Source organism: Pecten maximus, chromosome 12, assembly GCF_902652985.1.
Source record: "Pecten maximus chromosome 12, xPecMax1.1, whole genome shotgun sequence".
Taxonomy (NCBI): Eukaryota; Metazoa; Mollusca; class Bivalvia; order Pectinida; family Pectinidae; genus Pecten; species Pecten maximus.
This window is the reverse complement of record NC_047026.1, coordinates 16,368,532-16,382,951: the sequence shown is the minus strand read 5'-3', so window position 1 is coordinate 16,382,951 and position 14,420 is coordinate 16,368,532. Positions and strand designations below refer to the sequence as shown.

General features: G+C 35.2%; 1 protein-coding gene and 1 long non-coding RNA gene across 2 annotated transcripts; one reads left to right on the top strand and one right to left on the bottom strand.

Moving 5' to 3' along the window:
• The first annotated feature begins 4,985 nt into the window (after positions 1–4,985).
• LOC117339893 (dual specificity protein phosphatase 1-like) lies at positions 4,986–13,702 on the top strand. Its single transcript, XM_033901606.1, has 4 exons — positions 4,986–5,554; positions 7,976–8,100; positions 8,552–8,771; positions 9,428–13,702. The coding sequence occupies exons 1-4, from the start codon at positions 5,116–5,118 to the stop codon at positions 9,889–9,891; spliced, it is 1,248 nt and encodes a 415-aa protein (XP_033757497.1). The 5' UTR covers positions 4,986–5,115; the 3' UTR covers positions 9,892–13,702.
• Positions 6,022–6,712, bottom strand: LOC117339894. Its single transcript, XR_004535330.1, has 3 exons — positions 6,590–6,712; positions 6,164–6,411; positions 6,022–6,111 (listed from the first exon to the last, which is right to left on the bottom strand). It is a non-coding gene; the product is annotated as an uncharacterized LOC117339894 (long non-coding RNA).
• Positions 13,703–14,420: the final 718 nt, after the last annotated feature.

Genomic DNA, 14,420 nt, shown 5'->3' with positions numbered 1-14,420 from the left:
TATTGACAAATGTTTTAAAAACATGGATTTTAACTACATTAAAATGTTTACACAATATCTAATTTCAAAAAGCTTTCCTATATTTAATAATTGCGTTTTGAAACATTGCAACATGAAAGGCTATTTCCTGAACACAATCTTGAACAAACAAAAACGATATTCAGGTATTGATAGTTGTATGAGTGCAGTGAGAGAACATTGATATTATTATATTTTAATTTTGCTGTCAGAGAACTTTGTAAATCTGCTAGATCTAGTAAAGCACTAACAACTTTGTATTTAAATATTCACATGCCGGTGAAATGTCTTATTACGTATTTAACAAGTTATATATACAACTTTAGTTGAGCCAGTACTTTTTTATGGATGTGGATTATGGGATATAAATAAATACAGAGAGGTTTACTGTCATATTACATAAGGTAAGTAGATATTTTTTTGAGCCTCCCGTTGAGCGAATAATTTAGCACGGGATGGCACTCTTGCAATGTAAATCAGGTTTTAGAAACGATACGTTTATTTTAAGAATCAAATATTGTGATGATAGCAGCCTCATCAAAAAAGTGCATCGGTGGACCGTTAACATGAAGAAATCATGGGATTCTAGAATTAAAAAAAATTGACAACAAAAATTTGAATGAGATTGTAAGCTCAACGTTTTCTATCAAACACAACATTAGACGAGTGAAAGAAAAATTGGTTACCTCAGATGCTGATGATTGGTACAAATCTATATGGAATGATAGAAACAATATGAACGGTAACAAACTGAGAACTTACTGAACTTATAAATCGGAGCTATCTCCAGATCGTATGTAAAACTCGTTAGACAAAAGAGCAAACGAAGTGTACTTTCTAATTTAGATGTGGCTCTCTACCTCTAGCAGTGGAAACTGGCGGATACGTCAAACCTGTGATTCAATTAGAGGGTCGTCATTGATACAAATGTAAAAATATTTGCAAAAGAGGATGAACAACACTTTTTAATTGAATGTAATGTATATAATGACATCAGATCATCCTTGTTTAATGTAGCAAATAGTATAATACATGATTTTAGCAGTTTTGATAACACCGACATTTAAGTTTTTAATGTCTAACGAGGAATTACAATTTCCACTTGTAAATCATTTATATAACGTGTACAGACGACGTAGTAGCCTATGATCATTTTAAATATCTCGTAAGCCATGTTTGGCTGAATATCACATATAATTGCATTTTCTTTAACTTTTTAATAAATTTGAATATGATAATGGGGTAAATCATTTTTTAGTTGATCAGTTAGGTTCGAGTGAATTTAACACACCTCGCTGGTAGGGCTCTCCCTAGCCCGAGTTTCCTCTGGCCCTGACACCATGTCTGGTGTAGACATGGTGTCAGGGCCAGAGGAAACTCGGGCATGTCTGGTGTATAGACATGGTGTCAGGGCCAGAGGAAACTCGGGCATGTCTGTTGTAGACATGGTGTCAGGGCCAGAGGAAACTCGGGTTAGGCTCTCCTCAACCCTTGGGAAACTAAATTTCACTACTATGCAGAGCAAGAAACTTATATTTGTATGCATACTCATATATACATTTAGTGTGCATATTAATTCATTTTATTCAATACTTGTCTTTTAATCATTATGTATATGGCAGTACGATATAGATATATCATTGTAACAGTTCTTTTGATTGATTGATTGATTGATTGATTGATTACGTGGAGGAAGATATTGATAAAGTAATAAGTATTCAGACAAACAACAAAAGCTGATATGATATTGTCCTTCTATGCATTACCTTATATAAAGTTACAGTAATGCCGAAAAATGGGGTAATTTTCAATAGCTCGCTATTAAGGCTAGGTGTATTTGGGCCTATCACATTGTGTATAGCACATCGTCTGAAAAGGGGCCAAGTCCAAATAGCCGAGGTTCTCAAGTCCCTGTGCTCGCTATGAACACTGGTACGCGCGCCGCATTATATACAATGTGGGTTTTATTTTGCGGATTTGTTCTTCTCAACTTTGAAACCAATTGAAGCTTTTGATTTGCGATTATCAGGCTAAAGATTATCCAGAAATAGTCATTCGAACGGGAATCGTAGAGGTTGTAAATTGTGACTGAGCTTATAGTTTATTGTCTGAACTGAGTCATGTAGGCGGAAAACTAAATTAAGCAAATTAAGCACTGCTGTATATCCTAGCTTACGTCAGCATCGGTTTCTCAAATTTTCTAATTAGCAGAGATAGTTTCGTCCATAACTGTAAATTACATATCAGGTCATTCATCATATAAAAACTAGGATTACTGCAGTGATCCTTTGAAATATATGTTGTATATATAGTTTTAATTTCTTCACGTCTTCATAATGAAAATATAAAGAATCTCGTCCCGAGGTTTTCGTTGCATAATTGACATATTCTTTCATTTTTCATAATATTATGCCATCTTCGAGTCTCATTTACTTCTATCTCATCTATTTTTTTTTTTTTTTTTTTTTTTTTAGTATCCATCTAAACGTGTGAGCCCTTAAAAAGTAGCTTTGAGATTAATGTGTATCGTATTCTACCTAGTTTGTTTTCAATTTGTATAAATCTTTTCCAGAAAGACAACAATCTGAATTCGAAATTAATTTCAAGTGGACATTTTTAAGTTCCCCGTAAACCCAAAAAAATGGGAGTGCTATTTCTAATTTTTAATATTCTTCGGAAACCGGATTACGTGGGGGAAAACCCACGTGGTCGGACAAGTAACCCCACACGTTTTACTCAAGGCCACGTTTGCCGAGTGGATAGGGTGCCATAAGGTGCGTTTTATAAGACACTGTTATAAGTGTCCATGGTCAACTGATTATTGGTCGGAGATTTTTCCAAACAATGTTTTAAAACCAGTTTTTTTCTATATGTGTGTCCCATGTTTTCCCTGTGACCTTGTAGATGTCAATTATCGTCTTGTTGACAATGCTATCTTCACGAAGGAAACACCGGAGAAAATTGGTAAAGCTTAAAACAATATATGTATACATGTCCAGTATACAAACTTAAAATGGAGATATTGTAGCAACTGTTTTTGATTGCTCAAAACTTTCTACATTCCTCGAATATATTGAAACATTAACTAAGAAGCTTTTCTCTTGTGCTGATCAAAAATTATTGAAAGATTGTTCAATAAGAAAATTAATGTTTTGGGGTTTTACTTATAAGATTAAAAACACCAATACAAGTTTTATTAATTTCCTTCTGGATAGTGTACGCTTCTGTATTTTTAAAAGGCGGAATTTGTTTATTAATAATGTATCGCATACAAACATCAAGGTATTTTTCTGTTACACTCCCGAGAAGAATTTCGAGTATGTCCATGATTATTATTACACAATGAATGTCCCTGCATGGCTAGGTTCTATATTTGTGTAGGCCCTATATTGGAAACTTGATGAATTTATAACATGCCAAATAGCCCACACCTCACACATATGTAGAATGTACGTTGAATATAATATTGTTTCTACTAAGTAAACCTTTTCCGTAGATTTACTATATATTTTTCTACTTTCTTGATAATTTACTCCAACGTGTGAAAAATAATAACATGATCTGTCCTCCTTGATGAAAATGAAAATGTGTTGTTGTGAAACAGTGCCGTGTATCAACTACAGACACTACTATGATTGTATATTATATTGTAAATGTGTTCTTCTCTATACATCATATCAGTTTGTGAAAAGAGAATAAAATGTATTTGAATTTGTTTATGGCTGCCTGTTAAAATGAATGTTTTTTATTTTATATTTTAAGGACATCAGCCAATTTTTTAACCATCTCTCTCTAAAGTTTTAAAATCTTTGTTAGCCTCACTAATACTACTTTGTAGATTAGGTAAACACTGAACCTTGGGAAACAACGATGTGTTGTAATGCATTCCACAGAAGATTAAGAATAGTGAAAAAAGATGCCCATAAATATCGCACGCGATCAAGCCAGCATTCATTTACTAAAACTGACCATTTACTCTATCAAATTCCTTTGTAAAGTTTATGTTATTTTAATTATTGTTCCGTTTTTAGAACGTCATGTACAGGTGCGAGTTGGGAGTTTATGCCAAATCCTTTGTGCCAAGTCGTTACGTAACTCATGACCTATAAGATTACGGACTTACTCTGGTATAAGCCCGTGATTAAATATAATAAATTAAATATTAATGAGTAATATTACCATCTGGTAAGTATATCTACAGAAAATCTATGGTATAGTTTTTCTCTTTGTAAGTAATTATTTGTGCTGTGGTATGATACACTATCTTTGATATTGATCAGAATTTCTGAAATTACATAAAAGGTACGTATACACGCCATATTGACACGGGCCTATATACGGTCATACTTTAATTAAGAAATATGCACCGTAAAATATAGACGGGTCTGGCTATGAATGAGAAATCTATTATTACCTTACCTAGAATCTCCCACACCACGTAACTCGGGTGTGGGTTTTACGTCTCTGTTAATACTAATACATGTTAGTCACCCGCCTGCGCACACGTTTCAGGAACACACACTTTAAATGTGTGCCATATGATAGGTATGTACACATGCATAAGCCTGACCTAAAGAGATAGCAAACCCGTCCTCAATCATATCCCAAAATAGATTCACCCACTTTCAAAGAATAGTCGCACAGTGATGATTTATCACTGTAGACAGATAGGACTGTCAAAATGTCATTTGTCATGTCACAATAATCACTCGAGTGCATCGAGGCAACGAAAGTAATACCCATGTATGGTTACTATGTTTATAATGGAGGCGTGGCTACTAAGCAAATTATGAATGGGTCTATTTATTGCTACAACCATCCCAACCTTCTGACGTCACCGTAAACAGAAGCGTAGTGATATGCTTAAGTGTTACTCTTTATTTATCTAAAACATCAAAATTTTCTGATACAAAGCTACTATGAATACTACTTTAATTCCGTGTTGTGTGTAAATATTTAAACTTTTGACGTAACGGTTCGTCCCTTGATGCACTATGTTTTTAGCGGACGAGGGAAAAGTAGTGATGAGGTTTTTTGTGAATGAGCGTGATCACGTGATAGTCCGGAAGTATTTCATTGATTAGGCAGGATAAATGCATGCGAATTATATACTCGAGGGATACAGTCACGGCAAACCATTTAAGGGTTATTTTCAAGATGGAAGTGAACCTTGCTAGTGGTGTTACGTGTAATAAGGTCGCAGAATGGCTGGAAGACCGAGCAAGCTGTCGGGAATGTGTTCTCATGTTAGACTGCCGTCCCTTCATGGCGTTCAACGAAGGGCGCATACGAAACTCATTGAACGTACACTGCCCTCCTATTCTGAAAAGGAGGTCTGGAGGATTTGTGGCTTTGGAGAATATTGTACCATGTTCAGAAAAAAGAGAAATGTTGAAATCTGGACAGTTTAGTACAATTGTAGTATATGATAACGACACATCCGATTTGACTCTGTCTTCCAAAGACTCGAATTTATATTCCGTCCTCAAAAGCCTTCGACAGCAAGTGGAAAATTGTCCAGCGGTCTACATTCAAGGTATACATAATGTTTAAATAATGAAAATATGTGTAGTCTTACATACGACGGGGTAATACCGATGTGATCATATTCCAAATAAAATTTGTGAACGTGACCCCAATCGGCCATTTTTATTGCCCTGTTTGTGCCGGAAATAAAATTCACTGATACATTAGTGAATTATAATATTCGAATATATAAAAATAAGAATAGTAGACAAATTTAAATATAAAAACAAGAACAAAAACAACACCAAAACATAATTGTAGCATTGTAATACCAACTCTATTCCAAAACAAATACGTACGCAATAATGTTCATTTTACAATAAAACAATTCCACCATTGCTATATATGTATCCAAATATCACAACGCTATTAATTTCTCTCCATTTCAATTTAGATATCTACCACATTACTTGTTCATAACAGATTCGTTAATATATATTCAAAAAAAGAGGCTAATCATCTTGTCTCTATCCAAACACCATCCTCTCTTTATCCAAACACCATCCCTAACCATCCTCTCTCTATCCAAACACCATCCCTAACCATTCTCTCTATCCAAACACCATCCTCTCTCTATCCAAACACCATCCCTAACCATCTCTCTCTATCCAAACACCACCCTAACCATCATGTCTCTATCCAAACACCATCCCTAACCATCTCTCTCTATCCAAACACCATCCCTAACCATCCTCTCTATCCAAACACCATCCCTAACCATCCTCTCTCTATCCAAACACCATCCCTAACCATTCTCTCTATCCAAACACCACCCCTAACCATCCTCTCTCTATCCAAACACCATCCCTAACCATCCTCTCTCTATCCAGACACCATCCCTAACCATCCTGTCTATCCAAACACCATCTCTCTCTATCCAAACACCATCCCTAACCATCATGTCTCTATCCAAACACCATCCCTAACCATCTCTCTCAATCCAAACACCATCCCTAACCATCCTCTCTCTATCCAAACACCATCCCTAACCATTCTCTCTATCCAAACACCATCCCTAACCATCCTCTCTCTATCCAAACACCACCCCTAACCATCCTGTCTCTATCCAAACACCATCCCTAACCATCTTCTCTCTATCCAAACACCACCCCTAACCATCCTCTCTCTATCCAAACACCATCCCTAACCATTCTCTCTATCCAAACACCATCCTCTCTATCCAAACACCATCCCTAACCATCTCTCTCTATCCAAACACCATCCCTAACCATCATGTCTCTATCCAAACACCATCCCTAACCATCCTGTCTCTATCCAAACACCATCCTCTCTATCCAAACACCATCCCTAACCATCCTCTCTCTATCCAAATACCATCCCTAACCATCCTCTCTATCCAAACACCATCCCTTACCATCCTCTCTATCCAAACACCATCCTCTCTCTATCCAAACACCATCCCTAACCATCCTCTCTCTATCCAAACACCATCCCTAACCATCCTCTCTCTATCCAAACACCATCCCTAACCATTCTCTCTCTATCCAAACACCATCCCTAACCATCCTCTCTCTATCCAAACACCATCCCTAACCATCCTCTCTCTATCCAAACACCATCCATTACCATCCTCTCTCTATCCAAACACCATCCCTAACCATCCTGTCTATCCAAACACCATCTCTCTCTATCCAAACACCATCCCTAACCATCCTCTCTCTATCCAAACACCATCCCTAACCATCCTCTCTCTATCCAAACACCATCCCTAACCATTCTCTCTCTATCCAAACACCACCCCTAACCACCCTCTCTCTATCCAAACACCATCCCAAACCATCCTGTCTCTATCCAAACACCACCCCTAACCATCCTCTCTACCCAAACACCATCCCTAACCATCCTCTCTCTATCCAAACACCATCCCTAACCATCCTGTCTATCCAAACACCACCCCTAACCATCCTCTCTTTATCCAAACACCTATCCCTAACCATCCTGTCTATCCAAACACCATCCCTAACCATCCTGTCTATCCAAACACCATCCCTAACCATCCTCTCTCTATCCAAACACCACCCCTAACCAACCTCTCTCTATCCAAACACCATCCCTAACCATCCTCTGTCTATCCAAACACCACCCCTATAACCATTCTGTCTATCCAAACACCACCCCTAACCATCCTCTCTCTATCCAAACACCACCCCTAACCATCCTCTGTCTATCCAAACACCACCCCTAACCATCCTGTTTTTTATATATCCAAACACCATCCCTTTCCATACTGTTCGTTTCCAAACACAGATGTTTGGTCAGTGAGTCTGGCCAGTAATTTATCTATATATATATATATATAATTGTCATTGTAATATATATATTGTCATTGTAATATATATAATTGTCATTGTAATATATATAATTGTCATTGTAATATATATATTCAGAATTAATTATTTACCTGTTACAGGTGGGTTTGATGAGTTTAGCACCAGTTACCCTCACCTGTGTGATATCCAGCTGCAGGGGTCCATTTGTCGACAGACACTTTGTGTTAACCCAAGCGTACCTTCATCAAAGATGGCGTTTGTACAGGTATGGGAAGACAAAGATCCACAGCTAAACAATTCCAATTCAATCAGTAATTCAGTTTGAGTGTTCTGAAAACATCTGAAAAATTTTTGAAAATGTTTTTAAAAAAATATTTTTAAAAGCATATCAATATCTTAATTTTAAATAATATCTGTAATTTCAGCCTGTTACATTTATATTTTTCTTCAGTTTTTCAGTATACATTACATCATGCAGATGTATGATGTATACATTATGTGTGTATTGTATATATGATTATATAGACATCAGGCATAATGACACATCAATCAAATTGTATGAAAATACTATTTTTAGGCAATCATTTAAATCAGATTATTTTGAATTAAACAGGGAATTTTTATTTTGTTTGTCCCATTTACTGTAACAATATTAAAGTCATATTCTGTACAACAGTAACTGTTAATTATATGCTGTTTTTCATCTTCTGTTGCAGGGGGAACCAGTTGAGATCCTTCCCTATCTTTATCTTGGAAACTCCCAGCATGCATCACAACTTGAACTGTTGGAGAGGCTTGGAATTACCTCCCTTATCAATGTCTCAACCTCATGCAGGAACCATTTTGAAGAGAAGTTTATGTATATGAACATTCCAATTGATGACAATGATACTGCAGATCTTGCGGCCTGGTTTCCCAAAAGCATTACTTTTATAGGTAGGTACCATTTGTATAAAGAAATAAAATTCATTCCCGTCTTTTATGCGTTAGTTTGGCTAGGTCAAATTTGAACTTTCAAGTATACTTAAAGCTTGCAGGTGTCAAATTCAAATCTAATTCAAACACATGATTGCCAACTTCTTGGAATCTCAAAAATTGTGCATATTCAAATTTTCATGCCTCAGAAAAGACATTTATAGACAACTTATTTTAAACTGTTAAACTAATTGGATTTATAGTATTACTGACAATTGAAGTCAGAATTACAGAGGCTTGGCAAGTATGCAAATGTCGATCCTCAGAAGGGCAATGTAAAATTTTATATAATTATGAGTTTGTATTTCATAAAATTCATGTATGAAGTTATGTTTAATGTTATTGTTACTTCTGTCATATGATAGTATTATAGTATGTTTATAATTTTCTTTATTCATTAAAATCATAAGAAGAAAGGGGGTGTTAGTTTGTATAAGAACTTGTCTTTCCATGTTGCAAGGGTTTTGTCTGATTTCTTAGACATCTTGAGGTTGTTGGGTTGTACCTGTTTACGAATAGGAAGTCCTTATTATGTATAATTTGTGCAAGTATTTTCATCCATTTCTAAGTATTATGAAGAGGTATAAAAGAAATGATTTTTCAACCTTTTATTACAGACACAATTAAGGAGCAATCCGGAAAAGTACTCGTACACTGCCATGCGGGTGTAAGTCGCTCGGCAACCATCTGTCTCGCCTACCTCATGTTCACAGCCAAAATCGGACTCGAAGTAGCATTTGAACACGTGCAGTCTCGTCGCAGTGTGATTTCGCCAAATCTGAACTTCATGCGACAGTTAAAGACCTACGAAAGTGAATTAGGTGTGATTTGTTTATCTAATGATTCCTCTGTTACCCCATCCTCATCCGGAGCGACCTCAGCTTCATCAGCGTCCTCCATAGGCAGCTCCGATTCAATGTGTCAGGAAGATATGATCAGCTCCGGATCTCACCCAGGATTTAACTTTGCTCAGTGTCCCGACAGAGAGTTTTCCCATCAACCAAAATGTATGGTTACACCTAGTTCTTTTGACTTTTCGTTTCCATGTCCTCCAAGTGCACCTCTTCTCAGTCCAAGTTAAAGTCCTGAGGTTATTTGAGCTAGGAATTGATATTTACTTAATGATACACCGAAGAGAGAGGAGGGCTGACTTCTTGTAGGCTTCTAAAGCTACCTTATATATTAGGCCTCTTAACTATAACCATGTTGATTAAGTGGATCTCTACTTTGTCATCTTCTGACTAGCTGAGAGAATCTATCAGGCTATCTTATCAACTGCTAGGTAGATCTCTCTTCTTGGCAACAATAACTGACCATCTATTCTGACTAGCTGAGAGAATCTTATCGATCTCACTTATCAAGTAGATCTCGACTCTTGTCAACTTCTGACTAGCTGATGGAATCAATCCATCTCGCTTATCAGCTACTAAGTGGATTTCTGCTCTTGGCAACTATAACTGACTAGTTGAGAGAATCTATTAATCTCGTGTATCAGCTGCTATAAGTTGATTTCTACTCTTGTCAAATACTGATTTGACTAGCTGAAAGAATCTATCGATCACGTGTATCTTGACCAGAGAGATGTAGAGAGCTTCCATACACTGTTAACTACAGACTAACTGACATGCTTTCTGTAGTGACGCTTCTCTCGACGTTGACTGTAATGACCAGCTGTCTATGTACTAAAATCCTGTTATCTACATGATCTATCTTCCCACACACAAATGATAATTAATTAGCCCAATCTATATATATAAATGTTTACTATTTTTTGTTTTTAATGTTTTCTGGGATTAATAGTTTCCATATTGTACAAGACATAATAAGCACCGGTTACCTAGGCTCTTTTAAGAAGATAACTTATTTGCAGAATTTTTCAAAATTGATGAAAGTAGCCATATAAAGCAGACCTTCTTTTAATGGTTGAATTATGATGAATTCGAAAGGAAAGGTTTCTTAACGGACCAGAGATCTGGAGTGCTTATTACGTCAAATATGACATTGATGAATATTCACATTGTAAATTAAATTACACATCACAGATTTTTTTCTTTTTTTTGTTGATTTTTTGTGTGTACATGTCAGTGCTCCGTCTTTATTCTTGAATTGTGCCATCAGACAACTGTTTGTAGTTTAAACTGTTATTTTTTCTTTCACAAACAGGCGTTGAAATCCTTTAATTTATATATATATATGTTCAGATTTTTCCTGATGTAATGTTAATGGCTTGCATCACTCTCACCAGCTGTATATAAATGATATATTACTAAATACCTTTATAATTAACAAAATTTTATGAGAGAATTGTTTTTGTGGTACATCAGATGACTCAAAAATATTCAGGAACATTTAAAGACATAAGATATATGCAGTCAAAGCATCAAGTAGACCCTAAAAAGTATGTTTTTGACTCCCCAAAATAAGATTTTTGACTCTTGGGATTGAAGGAACATGTCTATTTGACATATATCTTGCAATTGACTCTTCAGATTTCTGAGAAATAGTTACTTGACTTCTGAAATTGCTTGAAATTAAGTAGGGGTCAATTTGATGCTCTGGCACAAGTATTTGTTTTCGGTTTTCATCAATCTAAATCCTCAGTTCATTGTTTGAACTATCATCAAATATAGCTATCTATTCTGTTTGTGTATTTGTAGAAGAAACTTTTTGTACAATTTTTTATTGTCTCCAGCAACAATTTTGTTTACAATGTTTGTTTTGCTTGTTGAGATGTGTATAATATTTTTTCTTGCATATACTCGTAGTTGATTGTTGACATGTTGACCAGTTATACATAATTAGTACTATATGCCAAAGAAAATATTTTTGATTTATGTTTATAATACAAGTTATTGAAATGTTGAATAATTATGTGTGTTGAATTTTATATGTGATAGATAGGGATCGATTGAAAGGGGAGGAGGGGGGGCGGGGCACATATATAGTTCTTTGGGAAAAAAATTTAATCCGGTACTGAGTTTTCTTAGTAACACATTTTATTACATATTAATCAGGATTTACTTTGTATATCAATATTGTAATATACGCTGGAACATTTTCATTGGCTACTTCAGTCAGAAATCCATTATATATGATCCCAGTACGATGATGTCATGTCTTCAATTGTGAATAGTACAACAAGACATGACTGTCTCCATTTGATGTAGTAGTTTTCTGAGTTATGTGATATAAACCTGTTTTCATACCAAGGCGAGCATAAGTTAAAACTTTAAGACGAGTTTCATAAAATCTCAAATGAAATGAAAGTTCATTTAAGATCCGGGGGATATCCACTCCAGTGATGTAAGACTCCAGGAACTATGTTATGATTGGCTTTATAGCAATTAATTAGGATGGGCTTATCCACAGTTATAAAGCATCAAATTGGCTATGTTATACTGATACAATGAATCAGTTGTCTGATGAATAAAATGTATGCCAAATTCAAATTTATACTTTTATTGCATACCTTTATATAAGGCCAAGTGGGGCTGCGTTGGCCGAGTGGTTAAGATGTCCCGACACTTTATCACTAGCCCTCCACCTCTGGGTTGCGATTTCAAAACCTACATGGGGCCGTTGCCTGGTACTGACTATAGGCCAGTGGTTTTTCTCCGGGTTTGGCTTTCCTCCACATCCGAAACCTGGCACGTCCTTAAATGACCTTGGCTATTAATTATATAATAGGATGTTAAACAATGTAAACCAAACCAAATGATTAGGTCAGTAAGGTTTTTATTGGTGAATGAAATGTATGCAGAATTCAAATTCATACAGAAATTTAGGTTTTTGTGACATTTGTAGAGGAGTTAATGCATGATTGGATAATGTGGATTTTAGTCCAAATGATCAAGATAGAACCAGGGTTGTCTCCCTTCTATTGCATACATTTAAATCAATTATAGGTCAATGAGGTTTTTACTGAAATGAACAAGCACTACCGAAACTTTCACTAGTAAACTAGTTGAACCTTGTTCTAGTGAACTTGATCAATTATCTTGAGTCCCATCTCAAGAAGTATTGTCACAATTTGTGAATTGTCAATAAAAGGGAGCTATCCTCCTTAATTAAATTCAACAAATGTACAAGACAAAAATAGACATATTTTTTATTTGTAGATAAAACATATTTTGTAGATATGAACCCTTTCATATGGTGCTTGATAAAACTATGATGAAAATAATTTCATTGCTTTAAAAGTTTTGAAGATGAATACAGGAAAATATATACATCCTGCAGTATTATTAGATTATTAGTCCACATTGTTTAGCCCTACTGAAGCACAAACATTTCTGTTACTATAGTTACTCTTCAGTAAGCCCATGACATGATTATCCATGATCGTGACTTAGTAGGGACTTGTTAATTCAAGGACAATGTTTGCTGTTGGTATTTTCTACTGAACTGAAACGGCTACAAGTGGGTAAGTGCTGGTAAGGTCAATCGGCATTCACATAGCAACTGTCAAGTCTCGGTATAGATTATAAAATGTTAATAGCATGGGGAAAAACTTTTTTTTTGTTCTTTAAATTTGTGTGCAATTCTCAAAAATTCTCAAATACTCAAATTGAGAATGAATACTTTAATTATATATAAACAATTGCTCTTACCTTTTTCAGCTATTTTAAAATTTAGACTATGCATCCATTAATGCCATGGCCAGACCAATATAAACTAAGTTGATAATACTTCTGAAAGATTAATTGAGACTAGTTAAGGTTTAATATTGACCGATGAACTAGCAGAGTTACCAAAAATCAATAAAAAGTGGACATACAAGTTATAATTAACTGTGAATAAAATTAGCACAAAGTGCTACAAAGTAATAGTGCAAACTTAAAAAAAAAAAAATGCTTGTAGATACGTAATTGCAGTGAAAAAAAAAGATTATATAATTATGAGTTGTCACTTTAAGTGATTTTCTTGAGAAAAAATTGTTGAAATATCGGAAAATGTATTATATGCAGGTGAGAGTGATATAATTGTCTTCATTATGGTATATATACGTAGTATATTGAGTTCGATATATTACCTGTTGTAAAGTTATCATATTCATCCCCAAATAAGTCCCCTCCGCTAGTGTAAAAGTTAAGTACTGTAATTATCCTCAAATAAGCCCATTCCTTTGTGCAATCTGATTGTACCTAGTGTAGTTTATTGCCATACTTATCCTCAAATCGACCCCCTCCTCTAGTGTAACAATTTGGTGTTGAAGTTTCGGAAGGTTTATTTGTGAAACACTTTTTAAGCTTACTATTTCAAAGTTGATGATTCTGCAAAAAATGAAGAAGAGGCTTATTTGTGGGCAGGGCTTATTGTGAATGAATACGGTATGTAGTAATAATGTTGCTGTACTTTCAGCAACAGACCCAGTCAAGTGCAAAATTTCATTACTGGAAATTAGTACATTAACAGTACATTTCTGTTAATGTCATGCTTCAGAGGAAAGTACCTATCATATAAAGGGGAATGTATTTAAAACAAGACATACTTATAGATAGTGTCACACCATATCTTAAATGTCAGGTTATAAGCTAAATGTTCGATAAGACATTAACAGGCTCATGATCAGTTATTAGTTATCATAATATTCAATGGATCATGAGTTGA

Excerpts from the sequence above, each read along its gene's own strand:
- LOC117339893 (XM_033901606.1), top strand. The coding sequence starts at position 5,116 with ATGCGAATTATATACTCGAGGGATACAGTCACGGCAAACCATTTAAGG. Across the intron at positions 8,101-8,551 it reads CAAAGATGGCGTTTGTACAG|GGGGAACCAGTTGAGATCCT; the intron begins GTATGGGAAGAC and ends CTTCTGTTGCAG. Across the intron at positions 8,772-9,427 it reads CAAAAGCATTACTTTTATAG|ACACAATTAAGGAGCAATCC; the intron begins GTAGGTACCATT and ends CTTTTATTACAG.